The 27,423-nt window shown below is 31.5% G+C and overlaps 7 protein-coding genes across 21 annotated transcripts; 4 read left to right on the plus strand and 3 right to left on the minus strand.

Moving 5' to 3' along the window:
- Positions 1-96: 96 nt before the first annotated feature.
- On the plus strand, positions 97-8,695 carry LOC122533536 (vigilin). 3 transcript variants are annotated; one of them, XM_043663353.1, is made up of 23 exons: positions 97-121; positions 241-309; positions 1,294-1,493; positions 1,565-1,780; positions 1,867-2,073; positions 2,153-2,368; positions 2,452-2,635; positions 2,710-3,024; positions 3,108-3,217; positions 3,288-3,444; positions 3,786-3,961; positions 4,041-4,172; positions 4,481-4,627; positions 4,697-4,855; positions 4,948-5,082; positions 5,190-5,408; positions 5,487-5,622; positions 5,693-5,841; positions 5,922-6,050; positions 6,140-6,250; positions 6,316-6,513; positions 6,598-6,816; positions 6,896-8,695. In XM_043663353.1, the coding sequence occupies exons 3-23, from the start codon at positions 1,335-1,337 to the stop codon at positions 7,115-7,117; spliced, it is 3,696 nt and encodes a 1,231-aa protein (XP_043519288.1). In that variant the 5' UTR covers positions 97-121; positions 241-309; positions 1,294-1,334; the 3' UTR covers positions 7,118-8,695. The 3 variants fall into 3 exon arrangements, with proteins under 3 accessions (XP_043519288.1, XP_043519290.1, XP_043519289.1); XM_043663355.1 differs by lacking the exons at positions 97-121; positions 241-309 and adding an exon at positions 471-489; XM_043663354.1 differs by lacking the exons at positions 97-121; positions 241-309 and adding an exon at positions 521-539.
- On the minus strand, positions 8,062-9,372 carry LOC122533543 (dual specificity protein phosphatase 19-like). Its single transcript, XM_043663366.1, has one exon. The coding sequence runs from the start codon at positions 9,370-9,372 to the stop codon at positions 8,791-8,793; it is 582 nt and encodes a 193-aa protein (XP_043519301.1). The 3' UTR covers positions 8,062-8,790.
- A 61-nt stretch (positions 9,373-9,433) lies between these two features.
- On the minus strand, positions 9,434-13,847 carry LOC122533542 (tRNA pseudouridine synthase-like 1). Of its 4 annotated transcripts, XM_043663362.1 has the most exons (7): positions 13,741-13,847; positions 11,030-11,268; positions 10,699-10,836; positions 10,466-10,600; positions 10,238-10,384; positions 9,920-10,154; positions 9,434-9,713 (listed from the first exon to the last, which is right to left on the minus strand). In XM_043663362.1, the coding sequence occupies exons 2-7, from the start codon at positions 11,074-11,076 to the stop codon at positions 9,477-9,479; spliced, it is 939 nt and encodes a 312-aa protein (XP_043519297.1). In that variant the 5' UTR covers positions 11,077-11,268; positions 13,741-13,847; the 3' UTR covers positions 9,434-9,476. The 4 variants fall into 4 exon arrangements, with proteins under 4 accessions (XP_043519297.1, XP_043519298.1, XP_043519300.1 ...); XM_043663363.1 differs by lacking the exons at positions 11,030-11,268; positions 13,741-13,847 and adding an exon at positions 12,773-12,840; XM_043663365.1 differs by lacking the exons at positions 11,030-11,268; positions 13,741-13,847 and adding an exon at positions 11,311-11,384.
- On the plus strand, positions 11,629-21,280 carry LOC122533540. 5 transcript variants are annotated; one of them, XR_006307736.1, is made up of 9 exons: positions 11,629-11,981; positions 12,222-12,413; positions 12,608-12,689; positions 12,788-13,027; positions 13,680-13,907; positions 14,048-14,232; positions 14,601-14,728; positions 20,684-21,033; positions 21,142-21,280. XR_006307736.1 is itself a non-coding variant. In XM_043663358.1 (8 exons), exons 1-8 carry the CDS (start codon positions 11,872-11,874, stop codon positions 15,494-15,496), a joined length of 1,266 nt encoding a protein of 421 aa, XP_043519293.1. In that variant the 5' UTR covers positions 11,630-11,871; the 3' UTR covers positions 15,497-15,509. The 5 variants fall into 5 exon arrangements, 2 of the variants coding, with proteins under 2 accessions (XP_043519295.1, XP_043519293.1); XR_006307738.1 differs by lacking the exon at positions 21,142-21,280 and having other exon boundaries at positions 14,048-14,344; positions 20,684-20,801; XR_006307737.1 differs by lacking the exons at positions 20,684-21,033; positions 21,142-21,280 and adding an exon at positions 15,396-15,509 and having other exon boundaries at positions 14,048-14,344.
- Positions 15,701-17,041, plus strand: LOC122533541. The gene has a single exon (XM_043663361.1). It carries the CDS (start codon positions 15,725-15,727, stop codon positions 17,012-17,014), a length of 1,290 nt encoding a protein of 429 aa, XP_043519296.1. The 5' UTR covers positions 15,701-15,724; the 3' UTR covers positions 17,015-17,041.
- On the minus strand, positions 17,249-27,337 carry LOC122533537 (WD repeat-containing protein 75). Of its 5 annotated transcripts, none has more exons than XM_043663356.1 (15): positions 26,938-27,319; positions 26,554-26,755; positions 26,284-26,462; positions 26,085-26,204; positions 25,804-25,991; positions 25,575-25,733; positions 25,048-25,241; positions 24,788-24,972; positions 24,564-24,724; positions 24,285-24,471; positions 24,031-24,209; positions 23,795-23,967; positions 23,542-23,724; positions 17,877-17,995; positions 17,249-17,522 (listed from the first exon to the last, which is right to left on the minus strand). In XM_043663356.1, the coding sequence occupies exons 1-15, from the start codon at positions 27,066-27,068 to the stop codon at positions 17,330-17,332; spliced, it is 2,553 nt and encodes an 850-aa protein (XP_043519291.1). In that variant the 5' UTR covers positions 27,069-27,319; the 3' UTR covers positions 17,249-17,329. The 5 variants fall into 5 exon arrangements, 2 of the variants coding, with proteins under 2 accessions (XP_043519291.1, XP_043519292.1); XR_006307735.1 differs by lacking the exons at positions 17,249-17,522; positions 17,877-17,995 and adding exons at positions 21,174-21,655; positions 21,778-21,840 and having other exon boundaries at positions 26,938-27,337; XR_006307734.1 differs by lacking the exons at positions 17,249-17,522; positions 17,877-17,995 and adding exons at positions 21,174-21,689; positions 21,778-21,840 and having other exon boundaries at positions 26,938-27,337.
- Positions 21,206-23,202, plus strand: LOC122533544. Of its 2 annotated transcripts, none has more exons than XM_043663368.1 (2): positions 21,206-21,339; positions 22,766-23,202. In XM_043663368.1, the coding sequence occupies exons 1-2, from the start codon at positions 21,241-21,243 to the stop codon at positions 22,883-22,885; spliced, it is 219 nt and encodes a 72-aa protein (XP_043519303.1). In that variant the 5' UTR covers positions 21,206-21,240; the 3' UTR covers positions 22,886-23,202. The 2 variants fall into 2 exon arrangements, with proteins under 2 accessions (XP_043519303.1, XP_043519304.1); XM_043663369.1 differs by having other exon boundaries at positions 22,781-23,202.
- Positions 27,338-27,423: the final 86 nt, after the last annotated feature.

Here is a 27,423-nt window from a genome sequence, read left to right on the forward strand (position 1 = left end):
GTACAATTTTACTAGTGGCATTTGTAACTCTAAAGTTTGCGACGTGAACGTTTTGCTCCCTGCATCATAGTAACTTTTCTCAGGCTACCTAGTATTTATCTCATTTCATTTTGCGTTACCGGTAAGGAAAGACGTACATTTCATACGAGAGTAGTGAACGATCGTTTGCCCGATGTCTAATTAAATTAGATTAAGTGTTCATCTCGGTGTCTAATATCCGTAAATTTTCGAATGTTTCAGGCAAATAACTATTAAACTGGCTTCGTAATACGCGTTTATTACTTGGCCGGATTTCTTTATTACGGTAGAGTAAGTATTATTCCGTGATATATCGTAACTGCCCATATGAAATCTCTCTCTCTCCCTCCCCCTCTTTCTCTCTCCCTCTCCCTTTCTGCATTCTCATCTCTCTCTCTCTCTCTCTCACTCTCTCCTCTGTGGATATAACGGCCTTTAGATCACCCGTTTCTTAATTCGATGTAGAAATACGCAAGTACTATTTTTGATCTATGCAACGTGCATGCATTCATTTCGGAAAGGTTAGCGATCTTGTGACGTGTCAAGTGAATACTTCATTCCATATGGTGGTCACTAGCTCAACTACTCTGTGGTCATTGACATGCTGGCATTTAACTTGAATCTGTTCTCTTATTTCACCTTCAATGTACCAATCTCTGCAAATTTTCATTACCGTTCGCCAATTTTTACTAAATTTGTCAACCGAAAAATCACCGATTGAAGATTTATGTTAAAAGAAGATATTAGAGAGAATCCTGAAGAGAAAAATTTTACAACGTTCAAATTCTTGTAAAAATTTATTGTATATATGTATATATATATTTTTAGTCTTTTCTTTTTTTATTCTTTTTTTTTTTATTCTTTATCTGTGGTCGTTTTCTTTTTCAGTTCTGTTTGAATTTCTTATTTTTTTTTCCAAATTTTTCAATCAGATGATCAGTTTAATTGATGTAATGGTAATGAAATAAAACATGTTACATGTACATGGAGAATTAAGAATTATATTGTTGTCAGTCCATTGGTATTTTGTTGTAAATTTTAGTGCTATAAAATGTTCATTGTGTCCTCTTAGCACTTTTAAGAATTTAAATATGCTGTTGAAGTCAAATTCTCAAAATTTTGACTTACACACAGCACTGTGATTATCAGTCTATTGTATTTTTTAAATATAAATGTAATGTGACAATGAATTGGATTAAGCAATTTTTTTTTGTGTTCTATTGATCTTCGACTACATTTATGTCAAGAAATATAAATTAAGTATATTGATTACAGTGCTACTGTAAGGACTTGGCACGAAAAAGGACAATCCCAACATGCAACATTCAGTAATGGAAGAGGGAACGGCCTATGAGCCACCTACCTATGATGAGACATTCCCAGTTCTTCCTGAGTCAGCCAGTTCAAGTTCAGGAAGATTAAATATTTTCTCTATAAATAATAACTTACAACTTGGACGTATAACTATTACACAGGTATAAATTATTTGATTATAATAGACCTTTTTCATAATTGTAGGTTTAATTCTGATTGTTTTGCTGTTTAGATGTTTCGTGTACCTGGAGAAGAACGCAAATTTGATCATAGTGACAAATTTGGAGAACGTGAATCCATACGTACATGTAAAACAATAATGAAAGAGACAAATACAATCATTGAAATAGCAACATCAAAAGATCAATCTTTAACATTCCTAATAACTGGTAAACAAAATCAAGTATTGGAAGCCAAACGTCGAATTTTAACAACATTTCAGACTCAGGTTTCGTGTTATAAATAAATTTTATGTTAGGATAAAATTAAAATCGCTGTTTATAACAATGTGAAGTTTTCATTTGACCACTACAGGCAAGTAAACAAATTAGCATTCCTAAGGACCATCATCGTTGGATTCTTGGAAAACAAGGACAACGTTTAAAAGATCTAGAAAAAACGACTGCAACGAAAATAAATGTTCCATCTGTGCAAGATCAGTCAGATACAATTACTATTACAGGGACTAAAGAAGGCATAGAGAAAGCTGAGCATGAAATTAGAGTAATTTCAGATGAACAAGTAAGTAAAAATATTATATTTTAATTAAATTATATTTAACAGATCTAACATGTATAATGTATATACAATATTTCATTAGTCAAGAAAAGCATTTGAAAGAATATCTGTGCCAAAAATATATCATCCGTTTATACATGGTGCACATAATGATAATCTCAATGCCATGATGGCAGAAACTGGTGCTCGAATTAATATTCCACCTGCTTCTGTGCAAGAAGATGAAATTACCATTGCTGGTGAAAAAGAAGGTGTTTTAGCAGCAAAACAAAAAATCGAAGCCATTTATAAAGATATGGTATAAGCGATTGTCTATTGCCTAAAGATTATTATCAAGTAGAAATTATATGTTTCAGAGCTAAACTTATATTTTTGATTTAGGAAAAGCGATGTACAACGGTATCAGTTGAAGTTCCAAAATCTCAACACAAATATGTTATTGGTCCACGTGGCAGTACAATAGCAGAAATATTACAAGTAACTGGTGTGAGTGTAGAAATGCCAGCACCAGATTCTCCTACAGGTACTATTACTCTTCGTGGACCTCAGGAAAAGCTTGGTCAAGGTAATTTAAAGTTTATGATACTTATGATAATTGTGATACTTTATTTTAATTCATTTTTTAATCCAATATTATAGCATTGAACAAAGTGTACGAAAAAGCGAATAGTGTTCGTACGGCCGTGGTAAAAGCACCAGTTTGGATTCATAAGTATATAATAGGAAGGAAAGGAGTTAATATTAAAAGAATCACGCAAGAAATGCCAAAAGTGAATGTAGAGTTTACTGGGAAAGAAGATAAAATCAAAATTGAAGGTCCTCCTGAAGAAGTAGAAAAGGCACAAAATGAACTTCAATTAATGGCTAGTGATCTTATATCTAAGCTCACTTTTACAGAATTAAATGTTGATCCTAGATTTTATAAACATATTATTGGAAAGAATGGATGCAATGGTATGTTTTTTAAAGTACAATTGTTATGATAATTTTTTAATTATTTTATTTCTTCTTAAATTTTTTTTTTTTTTCAATGAAAGTGAATCGTGTAAAAGAAGGAACAGGTGTTGTAATTAATATTTCTGAGAATGATGGTAGTAACGTGATTCGCATTGAAGGGAATCTTGCTGGTGTGCTCAAAGCTCAAACGGTTTGTAGTATTTCTTTTGTGTCATAAATATTGCATATATTGAATTTTTTAACATTTAAATTTATTATAGGAATTAGTGGAAATGGTGAAAAAATTGGAAAATGAAAAAGAGAAAGATGTGATAATAGATCATCGTTATTATCCTAGTATTATTGGAAATAAGGGAGATAACATTAAAGAAATAAGAGATAAGTTCAATCAAGTACAGATTACTATTCCTGGTCCAGGTATGTAGCATGATATATGTAATAACTAGAACTCGGATTTATGCCAGGTACAAATATTTAAAAGATCTCAGTCCTTATTGGCACTCAGCCAATGAGAACTCAGCGTGCATATTTAGAGTGTAGGTCATATTTATCGTTTTCTAGTGTAACATATCCTCATTGTTTTAAATATGGGACATTAATTTAAAAATTGTTGAAAAAGTTAAAAAAAATTTTATTTCTAAGATTTATATATTTCATATAATGATACGAAAATTATAATTTTAAGTAATATTATATTTATAAGAAGAAAATGTAAAAAAAATTGAAAAGAAATGATTTAAAAAGTTTTTTATCTATAGGTGAAAAAGGAGATATAGTAAAAATTAGGGGACCCAAAGAAGATGTAGATAAGTGCCATAAGTATTTAATGAAATTAGTGAAAGAATTGAATGAAAATAATTATGTCTTAGAAGTACCTATATTCAAACAATTTCATAAGTTTGTTATTGGAAAAGGCGGAGTCAACATTCGTAAAGTTGGTATTCAAATATTTTATTTTAATTAGTTTAAGGCATAAATTACAGATAAAATTATTGGCTTTATTTGCAATTTAGATTAGAGAAGAAACACAAACTAAAATTGATTTACCTGCCGAAGGCGAGAAAAGTGATGTTATAACTATCACCGGCAAAAAAGAGAATGTAGAAAAAGCTAGAGATATGATTCAAAAAATACAAAATGAATTGGTAATGTTTATATTAGAGTTGACTAAAAAAATAATACATTTTTATCTGTATCTCGAGAACAAAAGTAACGATAAAAATGAAAATATGCTTTTGATAAAAGGAATCACTATTGCTTTAACTTCATCGTCCAGTTTGAAATGAATATTCTTGAGGGTTCTTTTCAATTTTAGAAAGAAATGAAATATCGAAGAGCTGTATCTTACTCCGTTTTAGAGATACAAATGAAAGTTCATTACTTTTCATCTGACCTTCGTATTATACTATAAAAATACTGAATTATTAATTCTATTAAGTATATTTTTCATTAGGCCAATATTATTACGGATGAAATAGTAATCCCACCGAAGTTCTATAATTCTCTCATTGGCACTGGTGGAAAGTTAATTCATTCTATCATGGAAGATTGTGGCGGCGTTGCAATTAAATTTCCTACAGCAGAGAGTCGAAGTGATAAGGTAAAAAATTTAATTTAATTTAAGCCAAGATTGAACATATAAATACTAACGTAGATATGTTACCTATAGGTAACTATTAGAGGGCCTAAAGAAGATGTTGAGAAGGCGAAACAACAATTACTTGAACTTACAAATGAAAAGCAATTGTCGAGTTATTCAGCTGAAGTACGTGCCAAAGTACAACATCACAAATTCCTTATTGGAAAAAATGGTGCCAATATTAAAAAGGTTTGCATGTTAATTACACTTATTAGTATATCTTATACTATGTAATTATATGTATATTAATTATAATTGTGCGCGTATTATATTTATTCTAGATAAGAGAGTCCACAGGGGCACGTATTATATTCCCAACAGAAGAAGATCAAGATAAAGAAGTAATTACAATTATGGGAAAGAAGGAAGCTGTCGAGAAAGCTAAAGCTGAATTAGAAGCAACAATTAGTGAAATAGTAAGTCTTTATTAAGTTTATTTTTAATTATCTTAAGGTTCGTTTTAAGTTAAAATTTCCTTTCATTATATATTTCAAATTATTGTTTATATTTATTTGTTTTATAGGATAATATTACTGAAGGTGAAATTCGCATTAGTCCAAGGCATCATAGACATTTTGTTGCTCGGAGAGGAGGTGTATTACATCGTATTGCAGACGAATGCGGTGGTGTACAAATCTCTTTTCCAAGAGCTGGTGTTGATAGTGATCGTGTAATTTTAAAAGGATCACATGAATGTATAGAAGCAGCAAAGCAACGCATGCGTGAAATTGTTCTAGATTTGGTAAATTTGTAACTTATTTTCTTTTTTTATTTTTTCTCGTAATTATTTTATGAATAAATTGTACGTACTATTTCTTAGGAATCAATGGTAATAGAAGAATGCATAATACCGCAAAAGCATCATCGTACAGTGATGGGAGCAAAGGGACGTAAAGTGCAAATGATTACATCCGAGTATGACGTACAAATTAAATTCCCTGATCGGGATACATATGGTTAGTATATAAAATAATATAGTATGTAAAGCTTTTTTTAGACAAAGAGTTACAAAGTTTTTAATTTTAGATGAGCAGCGTGTAATAGAACAAATGAATGGTGAGAATGGAGAAGTCGAAACTGTTCCAGCGTGTGATATTATTCGCATTACTGGACAACCAGAGAATGTAGCTGCTGCTAAACAAGCGCTGCTTGATCTTGTACCAATTACAATAGAAGTTGGTACTTTTATCAGTGAATTTATATATTGAAACATTTGACAAGTGGCAAAGAATTGTATGAATTATATCATTTTTAGGTGGAAGTGCCATTTGATCTCCATCGTTCTATAATAGGCCAAAAAGGTCGTGATGTGCGAGAACTAATGACCACATATGATGTTCATATCATGTTGTCTCCAGCGGAGGAAAAACTTGATTATATTAAGGTATAATGCAACGGTCAAATGAAACGTGAATATCAAAATGAAACAATATTTAATATTATTTAATATTATATTATTATTGTTCTGTTTAGATTTCCGGAACACCATCGTGTGTTGAAAATGCAAAACAAGCTATTTTGGACAAGTGTAAAGCTTTGGAAGCTGAACGTCAAGATAGAGCTTTAAAATCGTTCGAGTTAAAGGTACGTTTGCTTATGTTCGTGACGAACAAACATTTTAAAATAAAACATAATGCATTTCATTTTAGATCGAAGTTGACCCAGAATATCATCCGAAGATAATTGGACGAAAAGGAGCCGTGATTAATAAAATACGTAGTGATCATGATGTTCAAATTAATTTTCCACGCAAGGGTGATTCAGAAGAGCATGTTATTACAATTACTGGTTATGAAAAAAATGCGTGCACCGCAAGAGATGATATCATGAAAATTGTTAATGAATTAGTAAGTATATTATTTGTTTGAAATATTATATACTTTTTGTATATGGTAATTATTAATGAAAACTGCCTTTTTCATATAATTCAGAACGGCTTAACAAAAGAAGGAGTACATATAGATGCTGCTGTGCATTCTCGTTTAATTGGTTCGAAGGGAAGAAATATTCGTAAAATAATGGACGAGTTCAAAGTTGATATTAAATTTCCAAGAAAAACTGATCCTGATCCGAATATTGTAACAATTGTGGGTACAGAAGAGAATGTAGCTGATGCAAAGGATCGTTTGTTAAATTTGGAAGAAGAATATGTAAGTTTGCCATGAAATATGTATATAATTATTTATAATTGTAATAGGAAAAATTTATATAATATTTATTAAATTTCAGATTCAAGATGTTATTGAAAATGAACATCGCGAAAACTTGCGTTCACCTCAACGTGATGAAAGAAATTCTGGAAATTCTGGATTTGTAGTAAAAGGAGGACCTTGGGAACAGCAACAACAAAGTGCTCCAAATACAGCTAGCGTTGAAGAATTTCCACAATTTGCAGGATATTCTCACGTACCTGTAACTAATCCTGATGGTCCTTGGGGTGCGAAACGTTAATACTTAAATACGTATAAGATAACAATATATAACTTTCCTCTGACAAACCATACAGAAGGGTACATACATTAGTGCTAGGTGGTTCCCTGTTCCATTACTGATGTTGCTGCATACGACCTGGCCACTCTATTGGACTCTGATACTGGTTTACTACATAACGTTTGACGATGGTGTTTATATTTACAGTTCATATACTAATTATCTATGTATCTGTAACTGTAACGCATGATTTTAAGTTGATTGCCATGTTAGAAATATTCACACATACAGTCAGACGCAAATTGCGCGTGATTTCATTCGTCAAAGGAACATCTAATTTCTTCATTATTTTTATTTCTGCTGATATGCCTTTCAGGTACAGATATGTTGTACTTAAGACTGTGGCTTCGTAGGAACTAATTTTTGTGTATATTATATATTTCTCAGATTGTCTCTATCCGTATAGATTGCGTGGTTAAATATGTTTGCGTTTAACCAAGCATGTTTTGTTAATTTATTTATATTTTTTGTACATATAAATTGCATTTTTTTTTGTTATGTTGGACTTAAGTGGAATCACATCACAATGATATTAGAGTCTCTGTGCAAATTTTTTGTGAAACATGAAGCTTTAAGGTCTTTCTAAGGAAAACGTTCCTAGGTATAATTTCCTGCTTTTTTATAGCTAGTATAATTAATAAAATCGCTTTATACTCTTCAAATTTCAGTGTGCTATAAAGCGAACAAATCTGCCAATATATAAATGATCATGTATATTATTAAATGCTGGATTTAAGAAAAGCAGAAGTGTTAGTGATTATTATTGTGTATTGGGGGAACAATCTTTAGAAGGACTTGTTATTTTTTTACTGCTTTGCAGTGCAGTTAAAAATGAAACATGAAATCATTGGCGCTATATTAAAAAAAATAATCATGGATATCTATAATGCAAACGATACATCATATTCTTTGAATAGCTGATTTTATTTATTATTTCTATTTTACTGTTTGCTGTATGATGTGCAAATTTTTGCATTCTACTATTTATGAGGCCAACTAGCTAAGAAAAAAATATTCGGTTCAAGTGCCTTGTCTATTTTCTTCAAGACAGCTCATTTCAATTGTTGGAGGAATGTGAATATTAGATTATACATAATTATATATATAAATATACATATATACACATATATATGTATACATTATATAAATATTGATAATAATTACATTATTATATATAATCGATATAATAGCTATTGTACTACAGGTACAATAATATACTACTATCACACATAAAATAATAGATACTATCATGTATACAGAAATTCATCTATATTTTTTAGATTTACAGTAATTTTTATAAAACTACTTGGTACGACGACTTATATGTCATCTCTAATGCATGGTTTATACAAAAATGCCAGAATTAGCAATTTTAATATGCTTAGTTTTGGCTAAAAATTTGATAGATGCTGTGCATGAATGTACCTTTTTTAATGAATTATAAATACAAAGTAATTGTAATTATAAAATAATATTCTCTGTACACATTATGTCATAATACATGAATTGTACTGTAATAATATATATATATATAATTAATCTATTGTTAAAACAGCGTTATTTTTTCCTTTCATTCTTTACAGAAATATCTTTGAATAAATTTTAACATAATGTATTGTCATTTCATTCATTTGTTACAATATATTTGAGAACTGTAATTTTTTTAATTGCTGTACAAATCCTTCATTAGGTTTAATACAATTTCTTACATTTTTTACTTTAGTATATGCATCATCGTACGAGACTTTTTCGTAAGCCATTATATAAGATATAACAATTGCTGGAGAACGAGATACACCAGCATTGCAATGTACAAGAATATTTTCATTACGATGTTCGTTTATGATCTTAATGCATTTTTTAATTGCTACAGAAAGATCAGATTCAGGTAAATCTAACAAGTCACAATAATAGTATTTAATGTCATCAAATTTTATTGGTGCATCAACACCAATGCTTAAAATATGATGAATTTCATGTTTTTGCAAAATTCCTTTGCTTACAACAGGATCTTGAGAACTTACGTACAATCCTGGTAGTATATATGCGACCTGTAAATCAGGTCTATCATCTATAACAAATGGTGTTCCTGTAAGAGACAATTTTCTTTTTATTCCATTGATCTCTTCATATTTTTGACCAACCATGTTAGTTACAACAGTTCTGCATTTTTTCAATTGTATCTTTTTACTTTTTATTAGACTATTTAAATCCATTGTTACTGTACAAATAGTATTTTAAAAAAAAGGTAAAATAAATTAAAGTAATTAAAAAAAATTATTTGGTGACATTTATATGTATTCTTAAATGTACATTATATTCAATCTTCATTTAATGGTACCACTATACCATCATCGGATATTCTATACTTTATAATATGTTCATTCAAGTAGTCTTGGTTATACCCAACATTCAAGAGATATAAACCATGCGGTGGAACTAGTCCCAAAGAAGTCATATAATTCTTGTGTCCAGGAACTTGTAACATTACAGTTATATCTTTTTCTGTTATTTTACCTATTCCTAAAGCAAGTAAAGCAGTTACAATTTTTCTAACCTGTAAAAGAATTAATTCAAAAAATACATACATTATAAATATTAATATTATTAATATATTTATATTATTCATTATATTTAATAATTTTATTTATATTATTATTAATAATACATAGATACTAATATTACTAATATCTACATTTTAATGTATAACATTACATATATTGTTTAAAATAATATATATAAAATAATATTTTCTAATCATACCTGTTTGTATAAAAAACCTTTGGATGTACATTTAAAATCCCAGAAATCAAAATTTTCAGAGAAAGGATCATATGGCATAAGTGGAGAACCTTTTTCAAAGGTTAAACTATCCAGACTCCTTACATACCTAACTGGAGCATTTGATTTACGGTTTGAACAAAATGTTCTGAAATCTTTTAATCCCATAAAAAGTTGTGTTGCAAGGCTTATTTTTTCAGGATCAAAAGTTTCTGATCTGTAACGATTTATAATATTCATAAAAAATTATTTATTTATAAATCACCAAACATTTCCCAAGAACACAGGTTTAGATTATACCTAAAATGAAAGCAACGTTCCATTTCTATTATAGGAACTTTATGATATTTTACATCCTTTGCTTTTAGAATTCTATAAAGGTAAGTTCTAGAATTTGCACAGTGTTTTACATGAAAAGTATCTTTTACTGGAATCAAGTCCAATATCCTTAAAGCAAATATATTGTTAATATATTATTAACAAATTATATTAATGATCAAAAGATATAAAAATTAAATATTTGATTACCTTATATCATGGTCACACAGAATCAAATGCCTATTTAAATGTTTAAGTGACTCTTGGGGATTATAAATACTATCATATTTGTTTTCTATATCAATGTGAGCTATATTACAGAGTCCATGTACACCAGCGTCTGTCCTACAATTTGTTTTATAATAAAATTTGTTTTTTAAATACATATAATATGTATTTAATATCTTGCAATATAACAATAAATTGGCAATATATGAAAGTACCTACTACTGCAAGTTAATGTAGGCCAACTTAAAACTTGTGGAACTAATCTCAAAAAAGCACCCTCTATAGCTCCTTGAATAGTCTCAGTATCATTTATTCGTACCTTTGCTGATGGAATTATATTTTTTTGCATTCCTCTAAATATATAAAAAAAATTTATACTTTAGTATTTTAAAAATTGATATAGAAATATCTTTAAATTTTACTATCTATATTCCATAATTTGTGTAGAATATGAATTTGCATCAAATACGAATGTGCGTTTAAAATAAATCATTAAAAATAAGTTAAAAAATTACTCGTGTTTTAAATTATTAGAAATGAATGTACCTGTACTTTGTGCCAATATATGAAAATTTAATTAAATATCGTCTCATATTATATTAATTTAATACACATGCAATGTATTGTTAATTTAATGTAGATTCTACAACAATTAATAATGCTTATAATATCACAACTTATTTCTATGTAGTTAACCTTAAAGTCTTATGCAAGTGTTGGATTTATCGGAACTCTGCTACTACATACTGTATATACTACATGCCACGTGCTTGTAAATACACCTCCTAAAATGACATATTTATAAAATAAAAATGAAATAAACGTACTTCAGCAATAATTTGAACTCTTTTTTATTAACCGAAAATTTTTACAAAGTTAAAATTTTACGTTTTTTGTAACTGTTATGTATGTATTATGGAAATATACATAGATATCTTTTTCCATGAAAATTATTTTTAATTTCATTAATTAGTGTAATAATTGTATCGAAATAATTAAAAAAAAAACTAGTAATGTACTGTTTATTCATTCTCGTGGAATAATCATCGATAATCTATATTTCAATAATCGATAATCATCGATAATCTATATTTTAATAATCGATAATCATCGATAATCTATAATGTCAATGAAATTGGCGCAGATGAAAATAAAATGGAACGTGCATGTATTTCTAATCATCTTCGTCTTCAATAAAATAATATGCACGGAACAAATTTAAATTCATACAATAAAATAATCATATGCTTATGCAAGCATTGAGAGATTAAATCAATCTTTGTATAATTAATAAAGTAACTCGTGCTGTATTTTTAATCGATTCGTTCACAATTGTAAGAGCAGTTCACTTCGTTCAATTCAATTGAATTCGATACGTTGATGCAGCAATGAGGGCAAGATTCATTTGGTGGTGGAAAATTATCATACAATATTTGACAAATTGTACCATACACGGTGTTAAATATCTTGTGAACGATCAGCTTTCATTTGTAGAAAGGTAAACACTTTTATCTATCGTTAAAGGTAAACATATCGTTTATAAAAATTACAATTATACTGTTACTATATGTGAATTGCAATTTTTCAAATTTTAATTTTTTTTTTTACGCAAATTGAAAATTTGATGACGTAAGATATGGAATTACTTTAGATAGATATATAGATAGATAGATAGAGAGAGAGAGAGAGAGAGAGAGTAATTAATCAATAAAAATAAAGAAATTTTACTGATTTACAGATTATTTTGGCTAATATTTTGCGCGCTATCCTGGTACGGTTGCGCGAACATGATTAATAATGTAGTGAGAAACTATATTCAATATCCTATTGCTTTAACTACCGAAACCACATACCTTGATTGGCAGACACCGTTTCCCACAGTTGCTTTTTGCTTTACTGTCACTTCTCCCATTAAAAAACTTTTCAAAGGGTATGTTACATTGAAAATATCTTAAATCAAAAGTTATATTCAGTCGTTTTATAATTTTAATCGTCATTAAAATTAAATCATCACGAACTGGAACTTTTACTACTAAGCAATTATTACGTTTTAAATTGCAATTATTTATGTTTTAATATTTTGATCTTTTATTTTCTAAATGAAATTTTTTTGTTTTTTTTAAGAAACCCAGGATTGTTCACAAATTATCCCGATTCTAAATCTCTCCGTGAATCGTCAGAACATCTTCTGTCTCTTTATCAAACGGTGAGAGATCATTAATTTCTGTAAAGTTGAATATCGTGCTTGTCACATGCAGAAGTCGAAATATTGCGAATATTTATCGTTACCTCTGCTTGTCACAGATGCGCATTCCCTGTGAAGAATTCTTAGCAGAATGTACGTGGAACAACGTGAAATTTGATTGCTGCACTGAATTCAAGGAACTGAGGAAAACCGGCGTTGGTTATTGCATCGCGATGAATACATTTCATTCAAAACCAGGCGTACATTTTTTCGTAAATCGTACCGTGAAGTACGGTGATCTTGTCGTCGATATTCTGATGAGTGAAAAGATGAAAAAACAAATTTACTCTGGATTTACAGTTTGTATTCATTTTATGTCTTTATAATATTTCTATTCTATTAATCGAATTATCTTTTAGTTAAAAATTTATATAATTGTAGAATTAAAAATTGAAAAGTTAAAATTAATTTTATTCTATAGGTATAAGATGATTTTGGTAATTTATAATTTAATAATTAAATCACTTTCTCTGTGAAAACTTTTCAGAGGGCGTATTTTGAAGTTGATGTCAGATGATTAAAAAATAAGAATTACAACCATTCCTAAGATTCTTTTAAAAGTCAAAGGCAAATATGTAACATATAGGCTAAGTTTTTGATAAAGCACATCGAAATTTGATCGAGTACTGCAGTTAGCTTTTCCAATTATCTGAGGATTATACGTGTATCACTAATGAATGATTAAAATAGCCTTGTAGAAACGTAAATTAATAAGAGTTTATATTTCTTATATCTTCGAGACTTTAATTAAAGCATGATTAACTTGAATCATTGAAAATCAAACATATTTCTTAATAAAAGCATTTTGTTTCTAAATTGCTAAATGCTTGAAAGACTATTATTTTGTAAATCTGTTATTACTATGATTACTACCAAATTTTGGATTATAAAATATTATATTATAAATTCCTATACAATGGTTTCACTACTAAAATAAACACAAATTTTTAGGTACATCTACTGAACAATTTGAAATTGCCAATTCTTAACAACGTGGATAAAGGTGATATACCTATAAAATCCGGCAAAACGACCCGAGTCGAATTCACAATGCAGGATACGTTCAATGAGGACGGCGTGAAGAAAATTGCGGTCGAACATAGAGGCTGTCGGTTTCCCGAAGAAACACGAACGAACAATCTATTTAATGTTTACAGCAGCGATTCGTGTTATCTGGAAGTACGTCGATTTTTCTCTTTCATCGCGAATATACCAACGTTGCTTTCGAATATATTCTAATTCCCGTTGTCGGCCGACGGAGAAATGGTAATTTATAATTCTATGTTGGCACTAATAAATTAAGTGCTATCCGTCACTAGGTGATTATAGAACGAATGATAAAGCTCTGCGGTTGCGTGAATTTTTATTACTTTGTGCCCCGAGGGGCGAGAGCTTGCAACGGCACCGAGATGCTTTGCATAATTGAGAATAAGATGAACATCGATTTGCAATCGCTTAAAAATGAAGGATGTCTTCCGGATTGCGAGGGGACATCATTGGTTGTGTATGAATCTTATAAAAATCTTACGCTCACAAATGAAATTTCTGCACGAGATGGAGTGATCCATCTTATTTTAAATGCGAATACGTTTGAACGCACCTGTACATTCGAAAAAGGACATTAATTGAAAAGAAAAATTATATATAGATTAGAATAATTTTAAAATATAGACTAATGTTAAAAAAATTGAGAAATCTTAAGATAATCTGTATCTTACAAAATAGCGCATATTTTTTGAAAAAATAATTATTTCACACGCTTTTCTAAGCAGCGTATGATTTTCTTTTTCAATAAAAAAAGATATTTTTTGATTTGTTCCTTTTTACAAATTAATTTATGATATTTTTCAAGCATAATATTTCGTATTGCAGAAATCATTTGGAACCTTCGGAATATGATTCTCCTAGTCGAATGTATGGACGACTTCATTTTACATTGCTATCACATCCAACGATGCGATATCGTCGATATGTGGTCAATGATCTTTTAGATGTCATAGGTAAACGTTTAATAATAGTAATTGACAGTATAATGATTATTCAGCATTGTAGAAACAAAGATTTTTTTTTTACATTTGCATATATTTTTGAATAGTTTTTTTCCATTACCAGTGCTATTACCAAACAAGTTTTCTTCCGGCAGCAAAGAGAGGAGATTAGGAAAACATCTATCTATTCTGATAGATTTATACAAAGTTTGTAAATGACAAACAGCGTAATGACGTTAAGTTACTTTTAGTTACCGTGTAGTTAATTGTATAATATTATCTGAATTATCTGAAAAGAAATTCGTTTTACGAAATAACAAAGATTTTCACTCTGAGATAGAAATATATGCAAATTGTATAATAATTAGTATGTCGAATCACTTGTTACCATTCTCCTTGATTATTATTTCTTGCCGTTATTAATTGTTTGACACATAAACCTCTGCTGTAATTAATATATAAGAAAGTTTTTACCTTTGATATCTGTAAGAATTGAAGTTGAAACGAGAAGTTAAACTTTATTATATTATGATAGTAAAATAAATCAGACTTTACGTTTGTAAGAAAGTTTTTAGATATATCAAGTATTAAGTTTATCAACGTCTGAAATATCTTGTAATTACTTAACTACTTAATTACTTATTATCTTGCTAGCTACTTAATTATTTATTATCTATAGTTTCTGTTGGAAGTGCACTTGGTCTCTTCATGGGTGCCAGTATCTTAAGCATCTTTGAAATACCGTATTGGTTATTTGTTCGTCGAGATCGAATAACGTAAAATTCAAATCTTTGAGTCAAAGTATTAAAACGTGGATGAAGATTGATTTATGCCATCGCTTTTCCACGTTAAATTTAGCTACTGCACAAGCTTATCGATAAATATGTACACGAAGAAACAAATACAGATATCCTGTTATAAATATGTCCAAGATACAATTCAAAAGGACAGCAAGTGCTGGTGCTTATATAAAGAGGAACGGTAACTAACGTATTTACTTCCTCAACCATGTCAAAGTCAGAGCTGGAAGTTCGAATCGCTTCACAATGCTCGAACAACGAACAATCTCATTCCGATGTGGATACTTGTCGACATTTGCTAACCTTTCAAGAAGTGCAAGCTTTAGTGAATCGTGCGATAGGTAACGATGCAGCGGTGCAAAAGTTCTTCCTGGGATCGTATTCTGACAAGAAGATTGGATTTCTTGGATCACACCAGAGACTTAGCGTGGAAATTAAAACACCAAATAAAAAAGATATAAATATTCTGTCATTCTTCGTTAAAGTCGTGCCGTACGATCTACCGGCCCAAGCTGAATACGTGCTCGACAAATGTGCCTTTTTGAAGGAGAATATCTTCTATCATGATATATTTCCTCAGCTTTGTCACGAGTACAAGGGCGAACCGTGGACAGCAACTTGTTTCTTGTCCAAAGATAATTTGTTGGTATTCGAAGACCTAGGTGCTAAAGGCTACTCGTTGAGGAATAAGTTGTTTGACAAGGAGCTTATTGAATCCGCTTTAACGACCATCGCTAAATTACACGCATGCTCTTTATTGGCGGAGGCACGTCTTGGAAAGTCCTTGAAGGAAATGTATCCATGTGCCTTTGTCGAGAATGCCTTTTCTAAAACTGGTAAAACTAGAACGTGGTTCGAAGTAAGCGTGAATGCCATCGTTGCCGTGGCCAAACATCTTGGTCTGAATGCTGATCTCGTGCCAAAGGCTTGCGAAGAAGTATACGCCGCCTTGGAAATGTCAACTACGAAGAGAAACGTTGTTAGTCATGGAGATCTATGGGGGAATAATTTCATGTTCAGCAATACCGCTCCTCCTAAGTGTTCGTTGATAGATTTTCAATTATTCAGGTATTCCCCTCTGGCGCACGATGTGATACAGTTGCTATATCTTTGCGCTGATCGTGATTTTAGAGAAAAATGGGAGGAGACCATGCTGAGGCATTACTATAGCGTGTTGCGTGAAGTATTGAATTCGGCGGAATCAGTTTCTGTACAAGTTCCATCATGGTCAGAGTTAATTGCGGGAATGGAAGAGCAGAGATTAGCTGCTGTGATCACTGCGTGTACGTATTTTCAGATTACACTGATGGATGAGAAAATAGGTGCGGAAATTATGAATGATCCCGACAGTTATCACGAGTTTGAATTTAAAAATAGAAACGAAACGTTGATTGAAATAATGAAAATCGATCCGGTGTATAGAAAACGACTGTCGGAGACTGTTACTGAATTAGTCGAGTTCAGTTTTCGACTTGACAAAATACCAAAACCAACGTAAAGTTAGAAAATTTCTTATTTAAATAGCTGCGCATTAAAACGAGTTTTTAATCAAAAATTAAAATCAAGTTGTATTAGTTAATTATTACACGATGTCTTAATTTATGTACAATATTTATATATAATCATAGATACTATATTTATCGATGTTATGTATATCTATAAATAAAAATAGTTGCTCTTTCTTGTACTTATATAGTATTGTTTAAATAATTCATTAAAAAATCTATGATCATTTCTTTTGTCAATCATTTTATAAACGATTAATCTTTCGCGTGTAAAAATAAAAATCTTTATGTTGAGTCGTAAAATTTTATCAATTTTCAATTTCAATTACTTCTTGATCTGGAAGTATAGTTTTAAGGAAAGACCAATCATGATCGACAAGTTGCACTTTCGACTCATCAACATCGTCAATTTCAGTTACAGGTGGGGATTCATGACGTTTCGGACGTGATAGTTCTTCTTCGCTTTCCTCCGATTCTTCATCATTCTGCATCGTTTCATCTCTAAACAAATTGAAATGAAAAGCATGCAATTTATTTAAAATTAAATTATCATTTCAAAAGTATTATTTGAGAATTTGTTTAACCAAAGAGTTTAACTATTAATTTTTCTTTCTAAATACAGCATTTCATTTCTGACGATTTTCATTCATGATTTGTTAAAATTACAGAACTTTAAACGATTATGAAATTTTACATACTTATGGAATGTAATTAAAGAAATGAAATCAAGGCTCTTATAAAGGCACTTACTAAATAAATAACGTTATAACGAATATTTTGGTAATTTTGGCACTTTTACATTTCTTATAAAAAGGAATCTGATAATTTATTAATTACAAAATTTTATTAAATTACCTGTCAATTTTATCGTCTGCTGCTTGAGTTTTAGAGACGGATGACGACAGCAGAGATGTAATGAATGATGCACAGAGCATCTTCATGGATGGCAATGTGTGGGCTGAGACGCTGAGAAGCTGGAACATATGATTAATAATTAATATTGGCTGAAATATTAAAATTTACGCAACGTCTGATGAAAAAATTTCAAACATCTTTCTGAGGGAGTAAGGAACAATTAAAATATTCCTCTTCTCAATAGAGATGTCTGTTTACTTAGACAAAAATAAATAACGAATCAAAGAGCTATACATGTAACTACAGTCCGGAAAAACGTGTATGATATTTGACGCGCGTTTACTTTTTTTAGAAACAGTCAGTTGTGACGCTCACGACGTCCGATTAGTTAATTAGTCTTAAGGCTGACGCAGGCACACCCCCGAATGAAAATTTCTGCAATTCCTGCAATCTTCTACTTCAGATCTAGGTTGACGCGTCTCTTACAACCTACACGAATATTCTTCTCGGTATACACCAGTTTTCGCCAGAAAGTTGCTAGAAAAGACGCACGTTTCATCAAGCGAAATTTTATCGAGAAATATCTACGGTCTCGCAGAGTGTTTTTTCAATCGATTGTTATTGATTATACATAGTAAACATGCTACTTTAATAACTTTGTAAAATCTCTTTCAATCGATGACCTCTGAGATATTCGTACAATACTAAAATTCTTGAAATAATTGCAATCTTCAAATACTAAATTAATAATAACCGTGTTGACGCGAACGTGTTAAACGAGTAACAAACGTAACGCATTAAGCGTATGGAACGTGATAAAAAATGAATAGAATTTGCAGAAAAGAAGTAATATTGTTGTACAAGTGTCTCGGAAGAGCAGAATGGCGAACAGTTTAAAAGAATCTAACGAGACGAGATACAGAATATTCGTTGCGATACACACCTACACATGAAGAGAATACGATTTTATTAATAGGTAACATAACAATCAGGACAGCTCCCGTGGGAGATAAGACTTTGTTCCTAGCTTCCTCTAACAGGTTCGTCCTGACCTGGTTTTACCGGAACATTTGCAAACAATTCCGGAGCGACGTTGAAAACCACCGTTCTCCATTGTGCACCGTAACGAGAATGAATAAAGGAACGTACTGTCGAAAGTTTTGATTCTTCGGCCGGTTGCTGGAACTTTGTTTTCCAACTCGTTAATCTTCCCGAAGAATCGAAAACTTAATTATATGTACAAAGCCTTTGCTCGCCAACCAGCGATCTATCATAATTTTTATCGGAGTAAATGTCTGGGAGCAGAGACGGCGAAACGTCGAGAGAAAGATAAAAATAAATTACCGAATAAATTAATAAATTGTAATAAGTGGAGATATGAAATTTATATAACGGTATGCCAGAGTGTTTTAATATTGAAGGCAGCGAATGTTAATATTGAATCAAGTGCAATTCATCAGGGTGAGCTTAGAAATATAAAATTAAATGATTGATATTGAGTGGAAAAGTAATGTGAAGTAATTGTTGTTAAAAAGAAAAAAAAAAAAAAATTTCAATCTGGAAAAATATGAAAAAATGTGTTTGACTTCTATGTAGTGTATTTTTAGAAAAATATGGAATATAGATGGTACAGTCACGAAGTGGTTCATAAACAATTAAGTCGAATATTCCACAGAACTGACGCAATGTGCAAGAAAGCTATGAGTTAACGGATATCCGTGTACGAGGTGGACTTATCCAATTAATTAATAGTTGTCAGAAGTGTTACGTTCACTTTTATGACGTCATTTATACACTCTCAAAATTCAAAACATCTCAATTAATCACATCTCAAGATACCTTTGTGAATAGAAAAACGTAAAAGAATATTATTCGCAAAAAATTAAAAAATGATATCATATGAATATATATTCTGTACTTTCAATATTTATATAAGTAACTACTGAAAATTATTTATAAATAGTAACCACAAATTTTTTCAATAGTTCAAGTTACATGAATAACATAGATATAGATTTCTACATATTTTCTTTAAACAACAATTAAAACTGTCCTGCAAAAAAAAAAAGACTTGATAAAGTTTTGATATATTAAAAAAGTAACTTTCATAGGTCTCTGAACACTCCTTTAGAATTAATTATACGATGTATTCGTATTCTCCATAACGTTATTATTAGTGATCATACGGCCTTAAGGATCGCAGAAACTCGTGTGATGATCCTTAATTTGCTTAGCCTCCAGACGCTAAAGGCGGTCTCCAAATGGGGCAAGATTTAACTTTTAGACAAGCTGATATTATCGTGTTCATTTAAATGATCACAAACCGACAAAATGTACGAGACAGTTCAGGCCAAGTCTCCTCTCTCTCTCTCTCTCTCTTTCTCTACTCTTGTCTACTTGTTGCACCAGCTCGGTTACGATAAGGGAAACTCAGTCTATTGATTTTGCATTGGCCTTAAAGCGGTGAAATTTTGTAGCGGTACACGTGGGTATCCCTTCTCGAGACCAATCGCTATTGTTCTCTGGATTGCTCGCGCACGACCGTGATATCAAACGATCAATTTATTTTCGAATTTCGCCCGTATCAATTACAAATCCGTTGTTATTCTGAAAGAGAAGCGAAGATGTACATTCTTCTTCCTTTTTTTCGGTTTTTTAATTGTTTTATAAAAGAATTAACGTTTGATGCGATTTTCAATATTCGGGAGGTGTTTGAAAAGAATCCTTCAATATTGTTAGATGTGACCAGGCGTCTGCGGTACTTCAAGTTGAGATTTTTCAAAGAATTATTCTGGCTGTGATTTCAGCCATGTACTTGGACAATTTCCGGGAAGATCGAGACGACTCATTGAGCGGCGTGTGCCGAAGGTTTTTCCGTCGAAGACAATGCCCTAGGTCAGAGGGACAACTGGAACGCCGTGAGAGGGTGGGAGTGCGGAGAAGCAGCTCCTATATTAAATCATGGCGAGGCCACTACCCAAAGTCAGTTCCACGTTGAACGCTCAGCCAAGAAACTCTTCCCCGACGACTCTATCGATCATTCTATCGAGCAGTACGTTACCATCTCTTGTAGCTCTCTTTTGTGAAGACATCCTGGTGGAGAGTGTTCATTCTACATTGTCGTCGTTCCTCAGTATATTTCAATATTAAACAAAAGGTAAATTTAAACGGAAGACATTGAAATTCTACTGGATCTGTCTGATATTCTTCACTCAACAAACATTTGGATGTTTGTGATTGACCAAATTTTTTTTTAAACATCAAGCTCTGCGTGACTGCGCTCTTCAAATAAGTTCCCTCGTGCATCAAGAGAGATTGGAAGAAAGTTCTCTACATCTGTCGGTTCCTCGACACAACATCGGGCATGAAGTTAACTGCGTGGAGTTTTGTGTCGTGCATCCTGACAGTCGTCTTTTTCTTGGCGGTTGCCACGTCCGCGTATCCTGCTAGCAATCCAGAGATAGTGAGTACCTTTCCTCATACTCTTTCAATGAAACTTGGACACTACCTACAAGTTGTTCCGTTTCTCTTTGATTATTCGATATGTTTATTATGCTACTTTGATTAAATGTATATCGGCACGTGTCCTCCGTGTTCAACGTCCCATCGTGTTTTCCATTTTCGTTGCACTTCACATTTCTTTCTCTATTTATTTCTTGCCTGCGAATGATTTGAAATACTGTCTCTCGATGCGAATCCTGTACGAATCGTAGCCACGTGCTGAAAGTGGCGCGTGGGCATCTGGCTGGGGCTTTGACTCGTAAAGTCGCGTTGACTCTCTGCGAATTAGGCACGTAGATGCAGTGGAAAGAGCTATGGAGTATAGGAAGACATATTTGTAAGTCAACCTGTTATACTATCCAGCGACTGGATGTCCAAAAATTCTTAAATCGGCATGTACCTTCTGAAAATGAAACAGTCGTCTTCGTACCATTAATTTCTCATTGTTACATTCTTGTTTTCACTAAAAAAAAAAAAAAATAATCATTCTGTAGGTTTAGAAACTGATAGTTTTAATGAAGTAGCAATTCTAGCAATCAGAAAATGTTATCATTAGGTCGCGTGAGTTTGCAATGACAAAATGGAACGAATAGATAAAACGAAACACGTAATACACGTGTACACCGATAATTTCGCCTGAGATGACATAATTCGGTCATCGATAGTCACATAGTTACAACGGAGGCTTTCTCGACTAGTTAGATAGTCAAGCTATAATTGAATTTCCAATTAACAACCCCACGTTCATAATTGATTTGTTACTTCGTATGAAATATTTCTCAAGCGAAGAGGAATTTTTGTTTAATCTTTTACGTGCAGAAATCAACAAAAATAAACAGAGATCCGTATTTTCCTCCTGACTGGCACGTGGGATGCATATGATAACGTACCGAGCACGAGTGGACATTGCTCATGAACGGTCCTTATTAAATCAATCTCTTTTCTCTACTTGTATTGGTATATCTAATCAAACCGAACTGTAGACGGTACCGCAAACAGAATTTTCATGCTTATGAAAAATTCCTTTCCAATCGTTCGATTATACTTAACTTCGCGAAAGCCGCAATCCGGAGAATTCTTTATTCTTCGCGAGTATTATTTTTACTTCAAAAATAGGAAAATCGCGTGGAATTATTTCGAGTATAGCACATGTTTAATTATGCGTGATTAAACGCAAATTAAATTCAGAGATTAAACAGAAAGCAGCATGTGTTATCAAAACAGGAATGATAAAAACAATTGATAAATAAAATTCGCGTGAAAGGGAGACACTTCAGATTGCGGCTTCGTTTTATCGAAAACAAGCTGTTTGATCTATTTATATTTGTTTCATACTGCAGATGATTTTTTTTTGAGTTTTATTAAACGTTGCCAATTATTTTTTTAAGATGTATAACTTGCAGGCGATCGAGAATATGCGACAAATCCCGCAGTGGCACTGCCTCCGCTATAGAAAATTCGATCTCGTTCGCCGCTGTCGGAATTACCGTTTAGGGAGGAAACACTGACAAATACAAAATCATCGCAATCCCGGATGGACAACGACGACAAACAAATCACTATATTTCAAGTTCCATCGACCAGCTGTTCTCAATGTTTTGCTGCACATGTTCAAACTTATATAAAAACGAGATAAGATGTATAACGAATCATAATAACATCTCTATGACAAACTTGTAAATTACTTGTGAACTCAGTTGATAAATGGAGCAATATCACTTACATAGATTCTGATCTAATCCTTCGTATTTTGTCATTTACTTCAAGACTGTATCTCCAAGATTTCGAAATTCATCTTAAACTTTCACGTTGCACGAATTAGAGATGAAAAAGAAGACAGGTAAAAGGATGAGAACATCTTACGGGATAGCAACTTTGAGAAAAAAGAAGTTCAATAAAGATTGTTACATGTTGCGTTAAGTTATTAATATCACTGTACTTCTATGTCTTACTTAATTATTTATATATTATTATATGAACAATTGTGTATGTATATATATATATATAAACATTGATCTCATCGTAAAATGAGAGTATGTTCTAGAATAAAATTATTTTTTTTATCGCAAAAGCGGTTTCAAAATAACACCTACCTGTTGAATCACACATTCGATATGTCAATTAGAATGATGTAAATTGCAAAAATATATTTTAATTCACTTACCTCTTCTATCATTCCTTTTCCTACTCTTCCCAATTGTTCGTGCATATATGGACTGGGTACTTCCCTGTCTGTGGTAGTCTTGCTCGCTACTAAATTACTAAAGGCGGTCGCAGGAACTGTTGTGTTCGGTAAAATTTCCAGAGAAACCATCACTTCGGATTCTGGTTCTAACGTTAGTAATTCCTATGAATAAGACAAGTGTACAGATACTTTATATAAATTTATCCCGTGTACATTCACCATGTATACGTACTTGATTAGAATCTAAAAAGAAAAGCTGCGATCTTCGTTGCCACAGTCCGTATGATGAATCTTGTTTCATTTTTAAATTTGGTACAAACGCAGCACCCAAGATAAAACTGTCGTTTTCGATGACATTTTTTCTCGTATAGATGGGTTTCGATTTTTGGGGCGTGAATACAAATACTGAAATTTAATAGATCGCAAAATGAAAATTTTCGCAGCTTTTAAATCAAATTGTAAACTTACATGAATTATCGGTTGTGAATACAGCCATATATGTCGATTTTGGGTCTGCTGTAAGAGTTGCAACATTTAAAGGTACACTCCATATTAACGTAAGCGACAAAATATTCCACACTGCAATGTGCTGTGCTGAAGCTACTATCACAAGGTGGCAGGCATCTTGTTTTCCAAATTCAATTCGTCTATATGTAAATATAAATAATAATACCAATGTTGCTTTTGTGATTATTGTAACGATCATTTTTCATGAAACTTACGTTATTGGATATTGATATTGATTATGCGTAAGGCTACATTTAAATGTACAAGTATCAGGAGTCCACATTGTTAGACTAGAATCAAAACCAATACCGACTAATGAACCATCGATTGAGAAATCAGCGTCTGTTGCAGGCAGATTTCTATAATCTCCTATGCTATGGCACTGCCAACATTTGTTTTTTCCTACAACAAATTTAATTTAATTCTTGAAAATTAATATTACCATCTTCTTATTATGATATAAGAAAGGAATAAAATGCAGAAATTTTACGCACTACGTGTGGATGAAGGTTCTACAAGATGCCACAATTTGAATTTTTTATCCTTGCCGGTTGTAATCGCTAGTGTTCCATCATCGAACAACAAATGTGGTTGGAAATGCAAAGCATTTACACCGCCTTCATGAGGAAGCTCGATTGATGTGTTTAATGCATACCTAACAAGTTAACATAATTAACTACAAATATCTATAAGTCAAAAATACATAGTCTATACTTACTGTTGCTGTTTAATGTCATACATCCAAAATTTCAGTCTCACTTCTATACACGAGACTTTATCGTTTCTTTCTTCAACAGTTGCCATCCACGAACCGTCATGATTTAATGCTATCTTCGTAACTTCTGTGTTTACAATAATTACACTACGCTCTTGAGTTAAAAAATTTTGTGCTGTAATGTTTATCTGAAAATTTATTAACATTTTAATAAATTACATAAAATAAGATTTTTATTCGTTTCATCTTGTATTGCTACTCACATTATACAACAAACTTTTCGTATGGGTATTATAAAACTGAACATGCCCGGTGCGACTGTTTAAAACTAAACAATTCGTACGTGGATCAACAACGAGGCCAGCAGGGAATAAATCTTTAGAAGACAAGGTCACACCCCATGTAAAATTTTGTATGACTGATGTTAATTTTCTTTGTGGATTTACAACCACAATACCTATGAACGTATTTATAAAATATATATAAATACTTTTTAAAATTATAAATATATTTTATTTAATCTCTTGCGCTAGTAACTGGTTCACGGACCAAAACGTATATAATAATTTGCCTTCTTTTTTGAATTCATCGGTATATTACTGGATAGAAATTACTAAGTAATAAATTTATTATTTGTTTTGCCTGGGTTATATTTCAATATACTTAAAACTGAGAAAATTTTGGGCCAAATATTCTCGACGTGCGTGGCACGTCATTCCAACGCAAGAGGTTAACAAAGAAATATTCTCTAAGAAAATAAACATTATTTTACAATTAAAAATATTTATACCATTGTCTAAAGTAGACACAGCCACGTATAAATTATCCGGAGCAATAGTAAGATGTTTAATGGGTGCAGGTAATCGGGGAAGAAAGGATTTAAGATGTGGATTTGCTAAAACCCACTTCACTAACACACATTCTCCACCTCCAGTATACATATGACCCCCTACAATTTTCATAGTACATAATTATTGTTGAAATCTAGAAAAAAAAATCTTAAAATATATATATTGTACCTGATTTACTGAATGCTATTTCTGTAACAGGCAATGTATGCCAATGATAAACTGCTGTATAAGGTCTTATCTGAAACAAACTCTTCCATACTACTACACGACCAGTCGAATCTCCAGTAGCTACACACTCTTCTTCTGGATGTCCAGCAATACATGTTGGAATTCTGCCTGTTTTACCTGTTTTATGTCTGTAATTACAAAATGAAATAATGTTCAAATATTTTTCATTCAAAATTTAAATCTGTCTTTAAAGTTATATATATATAACGTATTGTACATACAATTTATCAACAAGATTTCTTGATGGACACAATATGTGCAAATCCACATCATGAAGAAGTGCTATTAAGTTGTCACCATGATTACCGATTATATCAACATAATATTCACGAGACTTTGTTCTGTAATACATAATCAACATAAATACATAATACAGAGAAGTTTCTTTCATAATATTATTGGAATACAAATCTTTCTTACTGTATACATGTCGATTTTGTACAAGAACCATGATCTAAATCAAATAACACTATATAAATTTTTGCATTGCATTTGGAAATATATGTTACAAGTACTTGACGAAACTCATTTCCTTTGTGGGTTTTGTAATTTACAATATGAAATGTTTTTATTTTTGGCTCATCTTGAAATTTTAATTTCTGTAATGTAACACAATTGTAGAATTACGAGAGTTTCAAAGAGTTAAAACATGATCTATACTGTTATAGAAAATACATTTAATATTCATACTAATTTTTTTGTGATAATGCCACTCTGGCAACTCCAAAAATTCAATTCTCCATTTTCTGTGCAAGCAATGATCAGATTTGGATTCTCTGGATGTATAATCAATCCTGCAATTCTGTTACTCGCCGGTTCCAACTCTTTAACAAAGTCTCCAGTTTGTGTACTGTATGCTCTTATAATATGTTTCCATACTATGTACAATGTTCTGTAACATACACAAGATTATTTTAAAAAGGATGTTAACTATAAATTTTCTTTTCAATGATATCTACTTATGTATACAAATTCAGTACAATGCACTTTCCCACTCATTATAGCACTATCATTGGTTCTACATGAAATGATAAGTTTTGCATTTAAGTGTTAAAAAATATTATTGAAACCTACTCTCCATCGTGTGAAAAAACTGGCCGTTGATCAATTATACTTCCTCCGCCTTTTCTCGTCAAAACTAAATCATCTATATCAATTACTTCGATATTTTCAGAGCTGCGTCGTTTATTCAATTTCATCTGCATTTTGTTAGTTAATTCGCAAGGGACCAACGTTTTTAAATAATTGTATATTAATATTAATAATGTAAGTTCCACATATTAACGACGAAAGGTAATTTTGACAACTGTACACGTGTTACACATGAATTAACCAAATCAAAATGCTGATCACATGGTGTTCTCCCGTCAAGCTCCAATAAATTTCCGTAACTATGGTGAAGAGAATATCTAGACAGATGTAGCTCCGTCTCGCGGGATCGTAACGTAGTTTTTCATAAATGTGACAATTGCACAAAAATTGGAACTTATTCAATCAGTATACTTTTTTTCATGTATCTAACATTGAATGAAAATGTAATGAAATTAAATATATCAAATG

This window comes from Frieseomelitta varia, unplaced genomic scaffold (genome assembly GCF_011392965.1).
Source record: "Frieseomelitta varia isolate USP_RPSP 00005682 unplaced genomic scaffold, Fvar_1.2 scaffold_535, whole genome shotgun sequence".
NCBI lineage: Eukaryota > Metazoa > Arthropoda > Insecta > Hymenoptera > Apidae > Frieseomelitta > Frieseomelitta varia.